Source organism: Penicillium cinerascens (assembly GCF_028974065.1).
Source record: "Penicillium cinerascens strain IBT 15544 chromosome Unknown contig_9_segment0_segment0, whole genome shotgun sequence".
NCBI lineage: Eukaryota > Fungi > Ascomycota > Eurotiomycetes > Eurotiales > Aspergillaceae > Penicillium > Penicillium cinerascens.
The window spans coordinates 1,867,389-1,887,760 of NW_026695296.1; the positions used below are offsets into that span (position 1 = coordinate 1,867,389).

At 54.0% G+C, this 20,372-nt stretch overlaps 6 protein-coding genes across 6 annotated transcripts; 4 read left to right on the top strand and 2 right to left on the bottom strand.

The window, feature by feature from the left end:
• Nucleotides 1-635: 635 nt before the first annotated feature.
• Nucleotides 636-3,829, top strand: N7498_007540 (lipase ROG1 family protein; the record flags this gene model as incomplete). Its single annotated transcript, XM_058454602.1, has 2 exons — nucleotides 636-820; nucleotides 922-3,829. The coding sequence occupies 2 exons, from the start codon at nucleotides 636-638 to the stop codon at nucleotides 3,827-3,829; spliced, it is 3,093 nt and encodes a 1,030-aa protein (XP_058306851.1).
• Nucleotides 3,830-3,931: 102 nt separating this feature from the next.
• N7498_007541 (inositol monophosphatase family protein) lies at nucleotides 3,932-4,918 on the bottom strand (the record flags this gene model as incomplete). The annotated part of the gene is made up of 3 exons (XM_058454603.1): nucleotides 3,932-4,604; nucleotides 4,671-4,752; nucleotides 4,801-4,918. 3 exons carry the CDS (start codon nucleotides 4,916-4,918, stop codon nucleotides 3,932-3,934), a joined length of 873 nt encoding a protein of 290 aa, XP_058306852.1.
• Nucleotides 4,919-5,242: 324 nt separating this feature from the next.
• Nucleotides 5,243-6,570, top strand: N7498_007542 (protein HGH1; the record flags this gene model as incomplete). The annotated part of the gene is made up of 5 exons (XM_058454604.1): nucleotides 5,243-5,263; nucleotides 5,325-5,370; nucleotides 5,419-5,522; nucleotides 5,581-5,694; nucleotides 5,752-6,570. The coding sequence occupies 5 exons, from the start codon at nucleotides 5,243-5,245 to the stop codon at nucleotides 6,568-6,570; spliced, it is 1,104 nt and encodes a 367-aa protein (XP_058306853.1).
• Nucleotides 6,571-6,992: 422 nt separating this feature from the next.
• N7498_007543 (uncharacterized protein) lies at nucleotides 6,993-10,290 on the top strand (the record flags this gene model as incomplete). The annotated part of the gene is made up of 8 exons (XM_058454605.1): nucleotides 6,993-7,525; nucleotides 7,604-7,662; nucleotides 7,729-8,084; nucleotides 8,139-8,498; nucleotides 8,550-8,703; nucleotides 8,755-9,265; nucleotides 9,337-10,168; nucleotides 10,228-10,290. The coding sequence occupies 8 exons, from the start codon at nucleotides 6,993-6,995 to the stop codon at nucleotides 10,288-10,290; spliced, it is 2,868 nt and encodes a 955-aa protein (XP_058306854.1).
• A 352-nt stretch (nucleotides 10,291-10,642) lies between these two features.
• On the top strand, nucleotides 10,643-12,945 carry N7498_007544 (transcription factor IIF subunit TFG1; the record flags this gene model as incomplete). The annotated part of the gene is made up of 4 exons (XM_058454606.1): nucleotides 10,643-11,977; nucleotides 12,066-12,359; nucleotides 12,423-12,663; nucleotides 12,722-12,945. The coding sequence occupies 4 exons, from the start codon at nucleotides 10,643-10,645 to the stop codon at nucleotides 12,943-12,945; spliced, it is 2,094 nt and encodes a 697-aa protein (XP_058306855.1).
• Nucleotides 12,946-13,251: 306 nt separating this feature from the next.
• On the bottom strand, nucleotides 13,252-19,572 carry N7498_007545 (tetrafunctional fatty acid synthase subunit FAS1; the record flags this gene model as incomplete). Its single annotated transcript, XM_058454607.1, has 2 exons — nucleotides 13,252-13,722; nucleotides 13,780-19,572. 2 exons carry the CDS (start codon nucleotides 19,570-19,572, stop codon nucleotides 13,252-13,254), a joined length of 6,264 nt encoding a protein of 2,087 aa, XP_058306856.1.
• Between the last annotated feature and the right edge of the window lie 800 nt (nucleotides 19,573-20,372).

Consider the following 20,372-nt stretch of genomic DNA (forward strand, 5'->3'; position numbering starts at 1 on the left):
TGCGCCTACCGAACAACGAATCTACGTTAGATCTATTGCTAAAAGCTGCACAGGAAGCCTGGGAAGGCCTAGATATTGAATTATTCAAGCATCTATCAGAAACTATGCCTCACAGGGTAGCTGATGTTATTAAGTATGAGGGGTGGCATACTAGCTATTAGACTGAATTGAATTTCAGAGGTTTCTGCCTGGCAGTATTAGAAAAGTGGGTCCTAGGCCGAAGTACTCGAGGTCAAATACTTATGTTACACCACTGTAGAAACCAAACCAATACTTGGGTGTTATATATAACAGGTATAACAGATGAAGCTATCCTTTATCAGGAAACGATAGTGGTCCCAATAGCAGTCCATTTGATCCAAACTCGACCGACCCAATTACGCGTATATTTATTATGTATCGGGAGCAAGCCCACAGGCTGTGCAAAAGCATGACGATCGTCGGCTCGTATATGCGGGATGACCGCCATATTCCGGGTGAAGTCCGATAAGATCGTTCCCTGACCGACACCGACACCGACACCAACACCAACGTTTGATCAATTATCAGCGCACACCAAAATGGGACGTGCCAATATGTGCTAGACCTGCTTCAAACCTGGCCTTGTCGGACTATGGAACTGCACGTCACATCCGATGCTGATCACGCCTCGAACGTATTTCGCTTCGCAGACGCCAGACCACGCCTTTTCCCGCGTCGAGGGCGCGTCCCGCTTCTATACACTTGCCGGGTGGCACCAAAGCCCCGTGGATGCAAGATCAGCCGCGGAGATGTTATTGATTCATCAGGTCGGCAGTGTTCGCGTAGGGGAGGTAGCACGGTCAGTCCTAAAGACCTCATGTTCTTAATGATTCGGCTCCGGACTCTTCCGCATGCAACGATGCCCTGTCAAGCGAAAGGCTAACATATATTAATTGGCAGATACACGTTGACCTACACACCATCTGCCGATCCGATCTTGCCCATTCCGTCCGAACTCCATGTGAGGGTAAAGAATTCGTCCGCGATCCCTCTTCGAGCCGCGTACCTCCATGGCCCATATACGCTCTATGCAGCCTGTTACCCCTTCAAATTCGACCCCAATAGCAAGTATGACCGGCAGGACACCGAGGGAGCCCCACAGTTTGAACCGTATCTCAAAGCCGGAGGCAACTGGGATGCGGTTATCAAGATGCCAACGCGGTTCGGAGATTCCCACAATCTTGCAGTTGGGCAGCTTGGACCTGACGGAGACAGAAGCATGACCTGGGTGATTGAGATTGTGTCCCAGGTGGTCTTTTCGAATAGCGCGGCGGTTCACTTTGAGCTGCTCGTCGGCCGCGATGCGAAATCCGTGGAGTACTTTTCGGCTGGCGCCGCCTCGGTTAGACTTGGTCCTCCTGGTAAATTTCATGAACTTTGGCCCCCAGGCATCAAGGGTCAACAGGTTCTTACCACAACTGGGGTGTATTCCAAATCAATCACATTACGTGTCGACGACACGACTAGCTTGTGGAACACTCCGCCTCTACCACCCGGAACACTGGAACCAGCAGATGACAGGCCAGAAACGTATCAAGCGGACATCAATGCAAGTGAAGACCAAGGGTCAGAGTATGCGAGCGAGACACAAGCCCACAAGTCACCCAAGAAGAAAATCCATCTGGTGGTGATAACCCACGGATTGCACAGTAACCTGGGCGCAGATATGCTTTATCTGAAAGAAAGCATTGATGCCGCCGCCAAGAAGGCCAAGGAGCAAGCGAGCAACGCCAACGGTGGCCAGAAAACTACAGAGGAGGATGACGAGCAGGTCATCGTCCGAGGCTTTTCTGGCAATGCCGTGCGAACTGAACGCGGCATTCAATATCTCGGAAAACGCCTGGCTAAATATGTCTTGCTCATGACCTATCCTGATCAACCATACTTCCCCCTCAAGGGCTCCAAGTCGAAGTCATTCCCTCGCCCATTCAGTGCTCGCAAAGATCAGGCTGAGCCCTCATTAGAACCCCATTCGTCGATGAACCGGGATGATTTCGCAGATGGGGACAACAACGCCTACCAAGTCACGAGCATCAGTTTTATTGGCCATTCCCTTGGTGGTCTGATTCAAACATATGCCATCGCTTACATCCACAAACACTCACCCGAGTTTTTTGACCGAATCAGACCGGTGAACTTCATTGCTCTAGCATCTCCCTTCCTGGGCCTTAGCAATGAAAATCCAATGTACGTCCGGTTTGCTCTGGATCTGGGCCTTGTTGGACGAACTGGACAAGACCTCGGCCTCAGCTGGACAGCGCCGAGGGTGCGAAGTGGCTGGGGTGCCCTCATCGGTGGCCGAGGAGACTCGGCCAATGACCCAAACCAGGCAGATCCCGGTGCAAAGCCACTTTTACGAATCCTGCCCTGTGGTCCTGCACACGAGGTCCTTCACAAATTCCATCACCGCACCATCTACTCAAATGTAGTGAACGATGGGATTGTTCCGCTCCGGACATCGTGTCTCCTTTTCTTGGACTGGCGTGGCCTCGACCGAGTTGAGAAGGCAAGAAGAGACAACGGTCTTGTGGGAACCATGGCCGAATGGGGCTGGGCTGAATTGACGGGGGCGAATTCCAAGTCTCCGCGAATGGCGACCTCGCCGGGCGATGCCAGTGACGGAATGAAAAGCAGCTACCAGAGCTTCGCCGATGAAGGCCAATCCTCTCAGCGGCAGGGAGTTCTTGCCGTGGAGGATTCATCGTCGCCAGCCGCCGGTCAATTTCTGGCACGCAGGCCTTCTTCGCGTGGCAGCAGCACGGTGGAGACAGGGCTGAAAGAGAGTGTCCATGAAAATACATCCGGCCCCCTCAACAGCTTCCTTTCTCTGTTTCGTCCGAAAGAACCTAAACACTCCCCCCGCGGCAAACATTCTAAAATCTACAAGCGCAGCCAGACTCTTGCATCGTTCGACCCCAATGAATCGCCGGCACCCATCGTCCGAGGAAATTCTATGTACGAGGAGGAAGGGGTCCATACGCCTCCGAAGACGACATTTTTCGAATCGGCAGGAGACTTGCTGATGCCGCCATTACCGCCAACGGACTTTATCCTGGACCCGGCTGCTCGCCCTCGGACGATTTTCCATGATCGCATTTATCATCCCGAAGATATCCCCCATCCATTACCGGTAAAGCGACGAACGTTGGCGTTCGGTTCACTACAAAACAAGAGTTCAAAATCATCGCCTAATTCGGCTACTCAACTTCCTTCCGGCGCTGAAACCAATGCCAATAGCCACGAAAGTGGGCTCAAAGTCGAGGAAAAAATCGCCAGAGCTTACCACCGTGATCTGTCTTGGCGCAAAGTGCTCGTTCGCCTCGAACCCGATGCACACAATAATATCATTGTGCGGCGTATGTTCACTAACGCTTATGGATGGCCCGTGGTAAAGCATCTTGTTGATACACACTTTGGCCACTCGCCCACCGTCGAGGTCGATGATACGCTGAAACGAAGCGTCGACCGTGCCAAGTCCCCGAACGTTGGACCGACTAGCTCGGGTGATGAAGTCGAAGGCCAAAGTGATTTTGTTGAGCGGGATGCGGCAAAGAGCCGTTGCACCATGCCGGTGCATTCCCATGGCCCCGATCTGTCTCAGCCGCATGGGCGATCGGACACCTTTCCCGCAGAACATGAATCTTACAAGACTGCGAGTACCCTCGGAAGGTCCCAGTATACAGACGTCTCTCGACAGGATTCAGCACGTTGGACTGATCGGCAGGTGGGTGAAGATGATGATTGCGAATCCGGACTGGACGAAGAGGACGAGGTAGGCTTTCGTCGGTCCCCACGACCAAACCCCTGAGACACCGAGGAAGCGCACGGCAGAGGATTGTACATAGCTTGGAAACATACCCAGTAATTAATTGATTCTATAGAACAAGGCGAATGGGCCTCAGAGCGCCGTCTAGTAATCCAGCTTGCCCTGGATGTAGCTCCAAAACTCCTCAACAATCTCTTTCTGACCTGCCGGAGCGCCGCGGACTGCCAGATACTTCCTCCCATCGAGACGGGTCTCCCAACCTCCCGGGCTGCCATCGACCATGATGCCTCCAGCCTCGGCCAGGATTACCCATCCGGCGCAAACATCCCACTCCCAGCATCCGCCCTCCCAGTATAGATCCAGAGTGCCCTCTGCCACCGCACACAGATTAAGGGCGGCAGACCCCATACTGCGCATGGCGCGAACCATTGCACCGCCGAGCTTCTTTGACTGGCCCAGCTTCTCGAAGGTCCGGACTTTGGTTTCCCAGTTCTGCCCACTACGATCGGAGCCCCATTCGATGCCGATGAGGGCATTGGTCAAGCCCGACAGGGGTTCCGCATGATCGCCCTTCAAAGGAAGACGAGTCTCACGGTTCAAGAAAGCTCCTTTCCCCCTGATGGCAGAGTAGAGGTTCTTGGTAGAAGGGTTGTAGACCACACCGACCGCCGGTACCCGGCCCACGGCGAATCCGAGCGAGACGCAGGCGCAAGGGAAGCCGTGAACAAAATTGGCGGTTCCGTCGATCGGGTCCACGATAAAGGTAGGGGCATCGGTCAATGGACGCGCCGGGTCGTAGGTCTCTTCGCCGTGGAATCTGCTCAGCAACACGGAATGAGCATTCGGATTCGGAACCTGACACATTGCTGCAGTGGCCACCTACGCATAATCGGGGTATTTATCTTTTAAAGAGGTCGAAATCATATTCTCGACCGCACGATCATATTCTGTTACGAGGTCGGCACCTGGAAGGATCAGTTTCGGCTTTGCTTTGCACGAGAATGCTAACGTACTGTTCTTCTTCGATCCGGTGCCACCGGTGCCTGGGAGGGCATTCGTGATGATATTCCCGGCCTTGAAGGCCAGTGACACCAGAAAATCATGGATCTCTTCAAGGTTAGGGGCGACCATGGCTGTTTCGGAAAGAGGGCTGGATGTGAGAAGTAAAGAGCTTCGGGAGTCGAGAGTGCCCCAGACTACGCTAGAGATGAGGGGCACGGGGGATCCCCCGACCTCCGCCACTCGCTCAGCAACTCAGCAACGTGTAAAACGAGAGGGACACATCTTGCGATTCGAAATTGCAACCCTGCATTACACTCGAGTGTGAAGCTCTGCACACCAAGTGTGCACTGAGAGCCGCGGCGCCGGTGACGTCGAAAACCCCCACTTCCGGGAGAAAAAAAGTTTCCTGCGCCGGGCTCGGTCAACTATTGACCTTCAACCCCTGCAAACAAGATGCCGACAGAGCTTGAAGAGGTGTGTCTCCGACTATACGCTGCCGTGAAACAATCCTGTGACCCTCTAATCCTCTCTATAGCTGGTGGAGTTTCTTCACCACGGAAACACTCAGATTCGACAGATCGGTAAGGTCCCTCCGCGAGCGAAGAATGCGATGATCCTGACGTCTTTAGCCTGTGAGACCCTCGTCGGGTTCTCCACGGGACAACCCAACCTATTCAAGCACCAGCAATTACTTCCCGTTCGAGATTTGAAGCTCCTAACCCGGGATTATACGGTGCGTGCGATCCGATTCCTCCGCCGAGAACGCTTCGCTGATTCGAGCCCTCCTATAGCCTATTGCGAAGAATGCCTTGACCATTCTCATCAATCTCTCCAGCGATGAAGAGGTGTTGAAAACGCTAGCCGAAGATGACCAATTCATTGAGACGCTGTTGAAGAAATTGACGGTGAGTCTATTCTCAATATATTGAGGCGAGCCCGACTGATGAGATGCGCAACGCCAGAATGTCAAAGAGCCCAATGCCGACGAGGTGGCCATGCTGCTGGCCAACCTCGTCAAGTCCGAACACCTCGAAAAACTCCACTTGCTGAAGCGCAAAGCCCCCGAGTCCGTCTCCACCTCCGAGAATGCCCTCGACCAGCTGATGGACTGCTTCGTGAAGGGTGCAGAGGGCGGTCTCAACAAACATGCCAATTTCGACTATCTGTCCTACCTCTTCGCCGATCTGTCTCAATCCGATAAGGGACGGGCGTACTTCACCACGCGCCAGGAGTACGATGGAGTCGTCCCAATCACCAAGCTAACTGTTTTTACGGAACACGGAAGTGACATTCGTCGGAAAGGCGTGGCATCTACCATCAAGAATGTGGCATTCGACGTCTCCTCTCACCCTATGTTGTTTGCCGAGGACGGAGCCAACTTGTTGCCTTACCTTCTGCTACCCATCACGGGCCCGGAGGAGTTCCCCGACGAAGAGTCGATGTCGATGCTGCCGGACCTCCAGCTGCTCCCCCCGGATAAGAAGCGCGACAGTGATATGACTATCATTACAACACACCTGGAGACTCTCTTGTTGTTGACGACGACCCGGGAGGGCCGAGACAGGATGCGCGCCGTACAGGTGTACCCCGTCATCCGGGAATGCCATCTTAATGTTGAGGACGAAGATGTCCGAGAAGCCTGTGACCGACTTGTTCAGGTCATTATGCGGGATGAGGAAGACGAGGGACAAAAGACCGATTCTGAGCTGTCGAAGTCTCGGGATCAGATCGAAGGCGGCCAGCCCGAGGATGAGGACGAGAAGGTGACGGAACTGTTTTAAAAAGGAGACATCGCTTTATAGATACCAATACAAAAACCTCATAGATCATTGAGCACTGCACAGTGTCGATGTAGCTCGGGCATTGCGTTGATCCTTTGGTGGGATACCGATTGCCCGGTGGGGCCCGCTCCACTCCGATTTTCCTTGCTTGCTGAACCTCATCTCTCGCTTGGCCCGGAACTACTGCACGCTCTAAGCCCGAACAGGCCCCAAAGAGCTTCCAGACAGCCCCAGAATTGACACTATTGCATCATTGCCCTATTCCCGCCATTACGACGACCGACATCCCACTGCAGACGCGGAAGCTGTCTTGTCCCCCGACCCCGAGGGGCGAGTGGCTTCCCGCCGAATCGAACCGAGTTGAGCAGCACGACTTTGACGGGTGCAACGATGGAAACTGCGACTGGCCCAGTGACCCCGACATGAATCCGCCCGACCATCCGTCACTCGCTCAGCAATTCCGGGCATTCATGTCGCGCGCTCCTCTGATACGCTCGTCGCCCGCGCTGGGCTCTTCGTCGTACGGCGCGGTGCGCATTCCGCAAGAGGACTCTGACGACGATGCAAATCTTGCATCTCGCCAGCAAAAAGCCGCACGCAAAGCGTCCAACGGGACTCAACGTATAAGCTATGAGAGCTGCCCCGGGGGCCCTTCCAACGATGGAAGAAGAAGCTCAAGACCGAAACGATCACACTCCTCAAGCAGGCGAAAAAGCCGTGAACTGTACACAGAAGGACACAATCGACGGCCCTCATCTGCCACCTCAGATGTTGGAATGGGTGCTGATTCTAAATACTCATTTGCGACGGGCCTTGCCGTGCCGGGAAATCCAGTAATGCAAGAGACCCCGGTATCTTCGCCCTTCTTGACTAGTGATGATGATGAAGAGGATGTCTTGGATATTGAGGATGAGGACATAAAACCGGCCGAAGAAGACCCGCCTGACAACTCCCCGTAAGTTCGATAATTCAGACGAAACTTGCATTTTGTCGATTCCCGTGAAGGCATTGCTAATAAGGCATAATGCCCTAGATATGCCCAAGTAAGAGCCACTGTCCCCGCGACAGACGACATCTCTCTTTCAATCAATAGTGAGTTTTTGTCTGGGAGGATCTTGAAACCTCTTGGTCACCTTGTACTAATCGTTGCGCTTATAGCCCCTCGCATGTGGATTCTCTCGTTGCTTTTCTCGTTGACAGGTTCTGCTGCCAATCTTTTCTTTTCTCTTCGCTATCCTAGTGTCGCCATAACGCCCATTATTGCACTGGTTCTAGTCCATCCGCTTGGGAAGTTTTGGGATGTCCTTCTGAAGAGAACGGGCGACCCCCTCGAGGTCTTCGAAAATGGGACTCTGCATCACAGAGAGTCGCTCTCTGGCGAAATCGATGCCCCGAAGATTCCCTGGACCTCAAGGATTCGACTGTGGTTTGCGCAGGGTCGTTGGAATGAGAAGGAGCATGCCTGCGTCTACATCAGCAGCAATGTATCCTTCGGCTTTGCCTTTGCAACTGATGTCAGTTCCGATCAAGACTATATTCCATTTTTGCATAGCTGACCAGGAGAGCAGGTGATCGTGGAGCAGCACAAATTTTACCAGCAGGATGTCCCCATAATGTACCAACTACTGCTCATCGTCTCCACTCAAGTCCTGGGTTATGCCTTTGCTGGTCTCACCAGACGGTTTCTTGTGCGCCCATCGGCTATGATCTGGCCGGGAACCCTCATGTCAACTGCTATGTTTTCCACGATGCACAAGACCAGCAACAAGAAAGCCAATGGATGGAGCATCTCCCGATACAAATTTTTTATTATTGTATGGGGAGGTGCTTTTGCTTGGTACTTTGTCCCCGGCTTGCTGATGCCTGCGCTCAGTTACTTCAACGTCATTACTTGGCTCGCTCCAAAGAGCGTCGTCGTGGCGAATCTGGTGAGAACTCTCTTTGCTTCGATGTGGATCGTGTTACTAACTGTGCTCTAGTTCGGTGTTGCTTCGGGTCTCGGGATGTTTCCTTTGACTTTTGACTGGGCTCAAATCGCGTATATTGGATCCCCATTGCTCACCCCCTGGTGGGCTGCCGCCAACATTGTGACCGGTCTCGTGGTCGTGATATGGATCATCGCTCCTATTTTGTGTAAGATTCAGCTCCCCATTCTCTGCACGCACAAGACTGACAGGATGAAAGATTATAAAAATGTGCTCTTTTCTTCTTACATGCCCATCCTGTCTGCAGCGGTGTTTGATAACACCGGACACCTATACAACGTGAGCCGCATCTTGACTCCCGAGTTCCTATTTGACCAGAAGGCCTACGAGGAATATTCGCCGGTTTACCTTCCTATTACCTACGTGCTATCCTACGGTGTCCAATTTGCTGCCTTGACTTCTTTGGTCACCCACACTGTCTGCTGGTACGGCAAAGACATCTTGCATCAAACCCGGAAGGCTTTCGAGGAAAGACGAGAAATGCCCGGTTTCGAGACATATCAGCCCCTCCGGACGGACAATGGACCCCTTCCTGCTCGTCGCAGTAATGACATGTCAAGGGCCAGTTCCCATGACCTGACCCGGGAGCTGCCCTTGGGTCTGGAGGATGTCCATTGCCGCTTGATGAGGCGCTACAAGGATGCTCCACTCACATGGTACCTCATTGTGCTTATTACGATGCTGGCCATCGCCACTTACACTGTGGAGCAGTAAGTGCCCCCCCCCACCCCCTCACCAACTTGTCCTTTACATTTTGGTTGATGCTGACATCTCATTGAAGCTACCCGGTCCACTTGCCCTGGTATGGGTTATTTCTAGCCCTGACTATCACGAGTGTGTTTTTCATTCCAGTCGGCATCATTATGGCCGTCACCAATCAACATAGCAGTCTCTATCTGATTTGCCAGCTCCTCTGCGGCATCGTCTTCCCTGGTCGACCGGTTGCGAACATGATATTCGTGACTTATTCCTACATCAGCTCCGCCCAAGGCATTAAATTTTCCTCGGACCTGAAGCTTGGACATTACATGAAGATTCCCCCTCGCATTTTATTTGGTGTGCAAATGGTGGCAACCCTGGTATCCAGTCTGACCCAGATCGGCGTTCTAAACTGGATGTTTGCCTTCATTCCGGGGTTATGCACCCCGGAGGCAATCAATGGATTCAACTGCCCTATTGCGCGGGTACACTTCAATGGTAGTATCCTTTGGGGAGTGGTTGGACCACAGCGCTTCTTTGGTCCGGGGGGCCTTTATCGACCCCTCGTGTGGGCGTTTCTGCTAGGCGCAATCGCACCCGTGGGAGCTTGGATCCTTGGCCGACGGAGCAAGAAGAACATCTGGCGCATGATCAATTTCCCTATTCTGTTTGGCAGTCTGAGTTGGATCCCGCCGGCGACGGGGTTAAATTTCTCTATCTGGGCTCTCGTGTGTTTCGTGTTCAACTACGTGATTCGGCGACGAAAGACGGATTGGTGGGAGAAATACGCGATGACCCTCTCAGCAGCATTGGATTCTGGACTGGCATTTGCCGTGATCGTTGTTTTCTTCGCGTTTATCTATCCAGGCTGGGTCGAAGGCTTCCGATGGTGGGGGACAGAGATCTACAAACAGGTGGGTACTGACTTTACCTTTGAGAATATCTTTGTTGACTTGAATTTTCTTTCATATAGGGATGCGACTGGATTGCATGTCCTTACAAGCAGCTGGAGCCGGGGCAAACATTCGGGGGATGAAGCGAAGATAGAAAAAAATCAGAGTTCATGTAAAGAGGAGTGACTGAACAATACGACTTAGACGCTAGACATATTTCTGGGTATTTTAAATTTTTAGGTTGAGGCCGAGAAGGATATTTTCGAGGATCTGTGTAACCGCAAGCTTAGTCGAAATGACTTAAGAAGAGCGCGTCGAAAATGCCAAGCCTCGGCTTACCTCAGCCCCCCGACGTTGACCTCATCGGCCTGTCCTCTCATCGTCTCTTTGTTTCTGTTCTCTTTAGCAGATTCGATGCCATCGATATTCCTGGTTCATGCGATCAGATACTCCATCTCTCACTTGAAGCCGACACTGCGCTCTCTCTGAAGCGACATGTCGACTCCAACCAACCCCTCGAATGGCCGGACGCCAACGGGGTCGAACGGAGCTCCCCCCATGCGAATCCGCCGGCCCAGGGCAGCAGACCCGCTGGTTCGCCCAAAGAGAAGACCAGTGAGACCTGCTGGAGCTCCTCCCGTCGGTAGCACTGCTACTAAGACCTTGCCTACGCGACCCCCGACTTCGAACACCCAGCAGCCCTCTCAGCCTGCGGTGCTACCTGCGCCTCCCGTGAAGGCAGAACATGCCGTGAACGGGTTTAGCGGCCCTTTACTGTCCGAAAAATACGTCGACTATCCGTTGGTGACGACAAAACGAGCGTTGCGAGAGGGACTGAAAAACCATATCGCTCGATTTGCCTCGAAACGAAGTGTCGACCCACGCGATGAATCGCAATTCACCCGACCTGTGAGGTTACATCGTCGGGATCCACGGACGCGGTCGCAGGATCCGAATATTGATAAGATCTTGGGACCCGATGGTCAACAACTCGATGAGGCAGAGCGGGAGGCACTGGATGCTAGGAGAGCGGCCCGAGAGAAGGAGCGCGCAGAAAATCTGGCACAGATTGCGCCTTCTGTGGGATCAGTCGGCAAACGACCGAATGCTCCTAAGCAGAAAACGCAACAGGTCTTTAAGTCGGACTTGACGCCCGAGGAGATCGCGAAGGCTCGTATCAAGTATGAGGAGGCGCTTCCATGGCACCTTGAGGATTTCGATAACCGGAATATCTGGGTGGGTAACTATGAAGCAGCGCTGTCAGAGACCCACGCGGTGTTTGTGCTTGAAAACGGCAAGATGCGAATGATACCTGCCGAGAAGTGGTACAAATTTAGTGCCAAAAGCCAATTCAAGGCTTTGACAATTGAGGAAGCAGAGAAGTACATGGCAAAGCGAGTCAAGGACCCGCGCTGGTTCATGGAGAAGCAACAAGAAATCGCACAGCAGAAGGAATTAGAGCAGTATGCCAAACACCGAAAGGTTTTTGCTGGAAAGCAAGGCGTCCTTGCTGGACGAGAGGGGCTTGAGGCTAGTGAGATGGACTTTGAAGAGGATCGATTTGCAGATGATGAAGAGCATGACGACCTTTTCAACGAGCAAGACGAAGATTCCAAGGCCGCCGAAAAAAGAATCAAGGAGGACCAATTGAAGGCGAATGTATTCGACCTCAAGGAGGAGAAAGACTACGAGGAAGAAGAGATGCGCGAGAAGAAGGAGCGTGAAGCTCGCAAAGTCCTGGGCAAAAAAGTTCGAAAGGCTCTCAAGAAAAGAGAAAGGAACTATGACTACAGCAGCGGCTCCGATGCGAACCCTTATACTGACGAAGAGGTAAGTTGAAAGCTTCGATGAGAGCTTCATTATCTTACATGTTTCCCAACTAACATGTTTCCCAATGCTAATTGTTTTCTACTGCCAGAGCTCTGATGACAGCGAAACCGAGCGACAGAAAGAAGAAGAACGCAAGGCCGAAGAAGAAAAGAACCAGAAGGAATCGGCCTCGTCTTCCAAGGGCTCCAACACACCATCGGGCCGACCGAAACATACCGATCCACTGAAGAAGTCGGCCGCTTCTCGGAAGAGGCTGGGGTCACCCAATGCCTCTGATGCCAGTGGAACAGACACTTCTCGGAAGAAGGCGAAGAACAAGCATCAGTCCTCGCAGCCAACTTCTCAACCCACTTCTCGCCCTATTTCTCCATCCGCATCGCAGGCAAGTGCAAGGTGACTATTCTGTCAGGGGATCCTGTTGTTTCTAATGATATATTTTCTACAGGCCGGCAAAAAGCGCGTTCGAAACATCCTGGGTGGATCTGGGTCTGGCAGCGATGTCGATGCCGGGGCAGGATCTGGAGGCGAAATGAGCGAGAGTGGCAAGACCAAGAAGCTCAAGTTGAACCCACCTTCGGCGGCCTCCCGTGGAGGTACACCGCATGGCTCCCGAGCTGGAAGCCCTGTTGCCGGCAACCGGAGCTTCTCCGGCAGCCGAGCCAGCAGCCCCGAGGGAACCGCTCGAGGTACGTATCTTGTTGACACGAACCTTGTTTATGAGATATACTGACTGCGCTGTACAAGCTCGTGGCACGCCTGGACCGACTGGATCATTCCCTACCCCTGCAGAGGTTCATGCGGCTATTCCGCCGTCGGGTATTCTGACCGGTGATCTCTCGCGAGCATTCCGATCTCGTCTTGGTCCATCCAAGGAGAACCACCAGCGGTTCATCGAGATTGTCAAGAAAGTCAGTGTGTACGGCAAAGAAGATCGTATGCTGCGTCCCGGCCCTTGGAAGGAGACTTGAGATGATACTCTGCCGTTTTCCACTGGAATTTTGCCATGATAGAGAAGTGTGTATGATACACACCGGTCTTAGCTTACAAATGGATATTAACAGTCGTCACGGTGAATGACGCGTCTCTAAATAGCGCACACAGGTGGATGGAAATTTGTATAGAATCCAATTCATAACGGAACTAGAACAAAACATATACATTTATCTGCGCCAAGTTTGAGACATGTCACATCACGACCTGCAATAAACAAAGGTCTTTCTATCTAGAAACCAAAAGAATAAACATATTAGAGACGAGGGGGAATCACAACATTATTAGGCTGCACGGGCAGCGGACTCGTTGCCCTCTTCGTACTTGTCCCAGTTGGCCAAGATCGAGGCGATACGAGGCGAGTTGGTAAGCTTGTAGACATCCTCGAAGTACTCCTTGGTGATCTCGAAGGGACGAGCAGTCACGTTGGGAATGTACTTGCCGACCAGCTTGCTGGGGTCGATGGTGGTCTTATTAATCTTCTTGAGCAAGAAGGACCGGAAAGGCTTGACGCCGGAGCGCAGGAAAGTGCTGTGGAAGGGCACATCGATACCCTTGAGAGGGATAGTGGCAAAGCCACGCTCCAGATTGATGGGGCGCGGCTTGGCCTCAGTCTGCTTGACACACTCCTGAATGATGCTCACAAGGTGAGCCTTAACATCCTCCAGAGACATGGTCTGCATGAGAGTGGGGATATCGATGTTCTGAGCCTTGAGGAAGTTCAAAAGGTTGGTGAGGCAGTCGAGAGCACGGAGCTGGAAGCAAACGTTAGTATAATATGACACTCAAAACATGAATATGAGTAAACTTACATCACCAGCAGCCACATATTGCATGTTGGCAACGTTGTAGTTGACGATCTCCAGAAGCCAGCCGGTTTGCTCCGAAATGTTCTCGACGACGTATTGAAGGGCCTGCTCGTTGAAGGTCTTGGAGATGCGGCTGGGGTTAACGGCACACATGGAGTAATTGGACCGACCCTGCTCGTCACGCTCGACGGCGACCTGCATCGTCAGACCACGGTAGAACACGACGGACACCAAGCTCTCAATGGGCATGACATCGGCCAGGGCAGCCAGAGCCGAGTATTCACCCAGGGAGTGACCGGCGAAGCTGCTGTCCCGCTGCACCAGACCCTTGGAGCGCATATCCTCGAAGCTGGCCTTCTCCATCAGGGTCAGCGCAGGCTGAGTGAACTGAGTGGCAGACAGCAGGCCGGTCGGAGAGCGGTAGGTGTACGAGGCGGTAGTCTCGTCAACCTCCTTGAAGATCTTCTCCGACTTGATCGATCCATCGGCATTCACCGACTCGAAGGTCATCGACATATAGTTCTGGCGAATGGCCTTGCCCCGCGGGCCACCGAAGTAGACGGTGAGCTCCTTGGGGTTGTTCTTGACGATATCGATGATGGACAGGCCATAGTTCTCAATGAAGTGGCGATCGGCGCGGTCCCAGACCTCCTTGGCCACGGGACTGCTGGCATAAAGCTCCATACCCATACCCTGCTCCTGAGAGCCCTGACCGGTGAAGACGTAGGAGGTAACAGGTTGTTCAACCTCCGCTTCACCCAAGAGAACTTTGTCCTCGGTCTCCTTGTTGCTGGCCTCGACCTTGATGATCTTACGACCGGCAATCATACCGACGTGCTGGAGCTTGACGGTAATCATATCATTGGGCAACACCATGCCGACCAAAGAGACGTGGAAGCCCCGAACACGGCCGATGTTATTCTCGGCAGCCCAGGTCTCCACGAAGCTGCGCACCGCGGCACTGCTATACATACCGTGCGTGATGGTGCCCGGGAGGTTGGCGTAGCTTGAGAAAACACGCGAGACGTGAATAGGGTTGTAGTCGCCGGAGACGCGAGCGTAGGTCTCGTTCGAGGCTGGGGAACGCAACTCCAGAGCAGTCTTGCCACTGAGAGGGATGGGGTTCTCGAAGTAGACTGGCTGCTCAATGGAAGTTCCATTGCGCTGCAGGTAGTCAATCACCGGATTACCGTGGGAAGTGCCGGCCTGGTATTCAACAGAGGCAACCTGGATGACCTCCTTGGTGGGAAGCTCAAGCAGGACCTGTCCGACGGTCTGAACACTGCTGAATACAGTCTGGTTCTTGAAGCGGATCAAGCTCTGCAGACGGAAAGTAATGGTCTGGCCCAGGAGCTCCATGTCAGACTCGTCCATGCAGAACCACTCCTTGGAGCGGAGGATAGCGACATCCCGGCTGGTGGCGAGGTGGACCTGCATAGGGACCTCCTCCTTGCGCTGGAAGGTGTTCTCGAAGTCCAAGTAGTCACCTCGGTACAAGAACTGACTGGTAACATGCATAATGGCCTTGCCATCCCGCTTGATAGTGCCGCACACCTCGACCATCTTGCCAGATTCCTGGTTGATGACGGCGTTGATCTGGGCAGTGGTATCCAGGACATCGCCAACCTTCAGCGGCTGAGCACCGGGGACCATCTTGAAGCCATTGGACAGGTGAACCAGTCTCAGCAGGTCTCCGTCAATAGTGCGAGGGAAGATAGGCTTGGTAATGGCCTTCCAGCCCGCCACGATGGCGAAATCCATGGGGGCAAAGACCTCCTTGCCGGGACGGTCAACAAAGGCCTCACCAGTGTTGCCTACAGCGTGGACGAAGTCGGCAACAGCCTGGGAAGTAATGGTTTCCCGGCCACCGTTGAAAGTAGCGGTGGTGGGAGTGTCGAAGGGCACGTCCTTGTTGCCGAACCAGATGCGGTAGTAGAATTCCTTGATGCGGTCATTGCGATCTCCCATGACCTCGCGGATGGGGGCATAGCCGGTCTCCGGGTGGTAGGTGAACAGGAAGGACAAGGGGACAACGCCGCCCTCAGCGGTACGGCCCTCGAAGAGAGTCAGGCTGATCTGACCGTTCTCGTTCATCTTGGCCTCGACGGTCTTCACCAACTTGCCCGACTGATAGGGCTCTCGGATGCTAATGACGGTTTTGGCGGAATCATGAGGGTTGGTGATCTCCACGTAGAGTCCAGCAGTGGGCGCCACGATCCGCTTCATCGGGTTGGTCTGGAAGCGGTGACCCTGGACGAACACATCGGCTAGGAACAAGGCATGGCGCCAAGAGTAAGAGTCACCGGCCAGAAGACGGAGCCAGCGGTCAACTTCGGGCAATTCGACCGAGGAAGACGACGACAGACGGAAAGTAATCTTGTTGGTCTCTTGCGAGACAGTGAGGCCTTCCAGCTCCTGCTGGTCCTCGGAACTGAGCATCTGTCCACCGAAGTACTCAATCACAGGGATCTTCGTCTTGTCACCGCCGTACACGTCACGGAGAAGGCCGGTGATGTGGCCCTTGTGAACACCGTCGAGAATATCTTTCACGGGCTCATCGATGATGTTGGAGAAGCGAGCAGCCATGGGACCCTGCAGGATACAAGTACGGCCGACATCCTGATCCACGACAGCCTCGAGGTCCTCACTCTGCCAGAGAGAATCCTTCTTGAAGAAGTACTCGAAGTTCTCATCGAGAGAAGGAACGAAAGGAACAGGCTTCTGTCCCCGGCGTTGGCAGAGAAGGAGGAAGTGTTGCACATCCTGTGCGTTGATCAACTGAGAAGCAGCCTCGGGGTAAGCCGCCAGAATGTTATCGACGGCTGGGTAAGGGGTGTCGAGCTCGGAATAGCTCTGCAGCTTCGAGGCTTGGTCGTTGGCGGTGGTGAAACGCTCCTCAACACGACGTAGGAAGTCACCAGTGAGGCGCTTCAGGGAGGCATCGATCCAACGAGACTCGTGCTTGACGTACATGAGATCGACCATGCGGTGAACCACCTCGGCGTAAGTCATATCCTCCAAGTCCACGGTCTCTCCAGCGGCGTTGCGGCCGAACCACACCTTATGGAAGTCATCATTGAGCTTCTTGATGATGTAGTTGCGCTGCTTCTTGAGTTCAGGAACACGCTTCGCCTTGTCGAGCTTGAAGATTTTCTGGTCCATCTCCTGCCAGAAGAGAACACCGCGGGTGGCCAGCTTGTGAATAGGCTCGCCCATCTCGGACAGAACGGTGATCACACCGCCAGTAGCACCCTCGTAAGTCTTCTCCCAGTCCTCATCGTCGACACCGGGGGCATCAGCAATGGCCTTTTTGGCGTTCTTCGAGGTATGCGCTTCCTTCGCAATCATCATGCGACTGCCGAAAAGACATCCGTCAAAGGGCATGGCAGGGTAGCCGAACTTGGAGGACCAGGTACCGGAGAGATACGGGTAGGTATCCTCAGCTCCGCCGAAACCACTACCAGCGACAAGAACGATGTTGTGGTACTTTCGGATGCGGCTGTACATCTGAAGGATGGGCTGGTGGAAGTCCTCGAACGAGTGGTGACCACCACCACGGCCACCAGTCCACTGCATGATGATGGGGAACTTGGGGTTGGCCTTGGCAATGTTGATCACCTGCTGGATGGCGTCGACGGAGCCGGGCTTGAAAGCGATGTGCTTGATACCGAGTGTCTCGATGTACTCATTGGCAACCTCGATAGAAGGCACACCGGCACCAATGGTCAGACCCTCAATGGGAACTCCGTCAGCGCGCAGCCGGCCGATGAGGGGGATCTGCCAAGCCATGGCACGGGGGTTAACATAAATCAGGTTGATCGTGATACCACGGCCCGGCGGAATTGCCTTCTCGATTTTGGTGATAGCCTCCGTCATCGTCTTGGCGTTGTAGTAACCACCACCAGCAAGCTCAACATGGTAGCCAGCGTTCATCGTGGCGGCCACGAAGTCCCAAGGAACAGTGGTAGGTGTCATACCAGCCACCATGACAGGGGGGATACCCAACAGGCGACTCATCTTGGTGTCGACGTAAGTCTCGCCAGTGGAAGTCTGCACCAGACGCGGGCCGTGCTCCTTGACCCAGTCGGAGGCGAACTTGACCGAGTGCTCATCACGGTCGAATAGCTCCGGCTTGTAGCCAACTTCGGCATTGGTGCCGTCCATCTCACCAGCCAGGATGACCCGGACACCGGTACCATCCTTGTTGCGGTTAGTGAGAACACCCAGACCCGAGATGCCACCAGGTCCGAAGTCAACAATGTGTGTTGCGCCGGGGAAAACAGTAGCTTGCTCCCAGTTGACGGCGTCGTGAGTGATCATGCGGACCAGAGCAGGGACAGCGCTCTTGTCGCCCAACTGGCGCAGATCCTCTCCAGACTGGGTGTGGAAAACGGGAATGGCCAGAGACTTGGCGGGGATATCAATATCCTCCAAGTCCTCAATAATGCGGTCATAGGCCGAGGTGAGATATTGGCTGTGGAAGGGGGCCGTAATAGGGAGGAAGCGGTTGACGAAGCGAATCTTCCGCTGGGTGAAGGGAACTCGGTTCTGGTCCAGGCCGGTGGGGGCCTTGACCTTCCGAAGGCGCAGGTTCAGACCATAGAGCGAGATTGGGGGACCGGTCACCACAAAGTTGCGGGCACTGTTAACCAAGGAGATCGAAATGTGGCGGTCCTGGGGCAAGTGCTGGTTGGTGGCATCAATGTGTTCCTGGACGGCGGTACGAGACAGATCCCGGATGGAAAGCATGGGAGTCGGCGTACCCTCACCGTTCTCAATCGAATCCTGCAGCACCGAGGGGGCAATGGATGTGCGGGGATAGGCCTGTTGGCTGCGCAGACCAATCCAGAAGAGCATCGTCAGGGCATCCCGAGTGGCCTTGGCGAAGGTCTCCCAGCTGGTCGCCGTGGCGATGGCAGCGGCGGTCACCACACCCTGGGAATGACCGGTGGTACCCTTGATGCGCTCGAGGAGGTCACCAGGCTGACGGCCCAGGACCTTGCAGGTCACCATGTAGTGGGCCAGCTGGACCAGGCCAATCAAAGGCAGACTGACAGGGGCCGACACCAGGTAGTCGGTATCGGGCTGAGCATCGCGATCCTTGAGCCATCGCATAATATCCAGACCCTTGGGGTAGAGCTTGCTCGCCTCGGGTTCGCGCGAGAGCGATTGCAACAGCTCAGCGGAGGAGACAATCAAATCCTCGACGAAGGAGGGGTAGGTAGTGTAAATCGAACGCAGCTCGTCGAAATACTCCTCGATGTTACCCTGGCCACCAAAGACCGTGTAGATACCAGCCGCATCATCTGAGGCCGCACGGAATAGGGCAGAATCGTAGGGCTTGGTGGGCCGGCCTGCGGCGGCTCGTCCAGCGTAGTAGGCTTCAACCACCTGGTTCTTCTTGGCAACAATGCCGGGCAGAGTGGCTGCCACGGCGTGAACGTCATTGCCGCGCATGAAGGCACGCTCGAACTCGTTCAGGACGAGTTTGAGGACCTCGAGATAGCTACCCTGAGCATCATCCTCACCCTCCTCAACCTCACGGGCGACCTGGCCGATATAGCGGGCCACCAGCTCGGTGACGGAGGAGGGCTCATCGTCCTGGGCCAATTCATCTGTGGGTTCGGGTAATGAAGCAGTGAAACTGTCTTTCAACTGCGAGGCGTGGAAATGGAGCGAGGTGGGGACGAGGAAGGAAAACTCGAGGGAGCCATGTGAAAGGATGAGGGGACGGAGGGATTGAGAGGACCGGGGGGTGTTGATGCCGGTCTGAGGACCGGTCGATGTGCCGTACATGATGAAAGTCCTCTCTCTTCTGGAGACCCGGGCGGGACTCGTGGTCAATCGAGGATCTGAAGAGCAATGAGCATGAGTATGACTTGGGCGGAGATGGAGTCAAGGAAAACACCTACAATCCTCAATTCAATGAGTGTCCGAACAAGACACTTAATTAAAAAATCAAATAACAAGAGAAATTAGAACGTCACAAGGAAAGAGGGAGAGGGGTGTGTACACAAGGGAAGGTAGAGAGACGTTCAGTGTAAAAAAAAAGATCCGCTGTTGAACCGCAACCGGCTCAAAGTGGTTTAGGGCGGTGACCCGCCCCAATCGCTGTTCAACATGTATTTTTGGTGTAACTGGCGGTTCCGGAGGTAACGAATGTAACTGCTGGGAATTGCTGGCGCGGTGGAGCAGAAGCTGGGACGATGGGGTGTTGGGCATCTCCCCATTGGCACTGCGCATGTCAGGTACCTTCCCCACCGTGCATCGCTGTCCACTCGCACCGGCGCCGCGTCTTCGGCCGACGGCGCATCTGCCGCTCGCGCCAGATCCGGAGCTGCGGTGCTTGGGAGCCCCAACGGCCTCAACTCTTCTGGCCCATCCCTTCTATCCGATTACTGATCACTACACCCCCCGTCGACATGCCCCGATGCAACCATGGCGAACAATTGAATACCCTCACCCTTCTCCTCGATCTTGAGTTTCTGATTTATAATACGAAACATTGAGGGGTGCTACGGGAAGCAACGAAAAGCCAGAGACCCGCAACAGTCATCGCAAAATTACACGTATTTGGTATTACCAGACTATCGGCC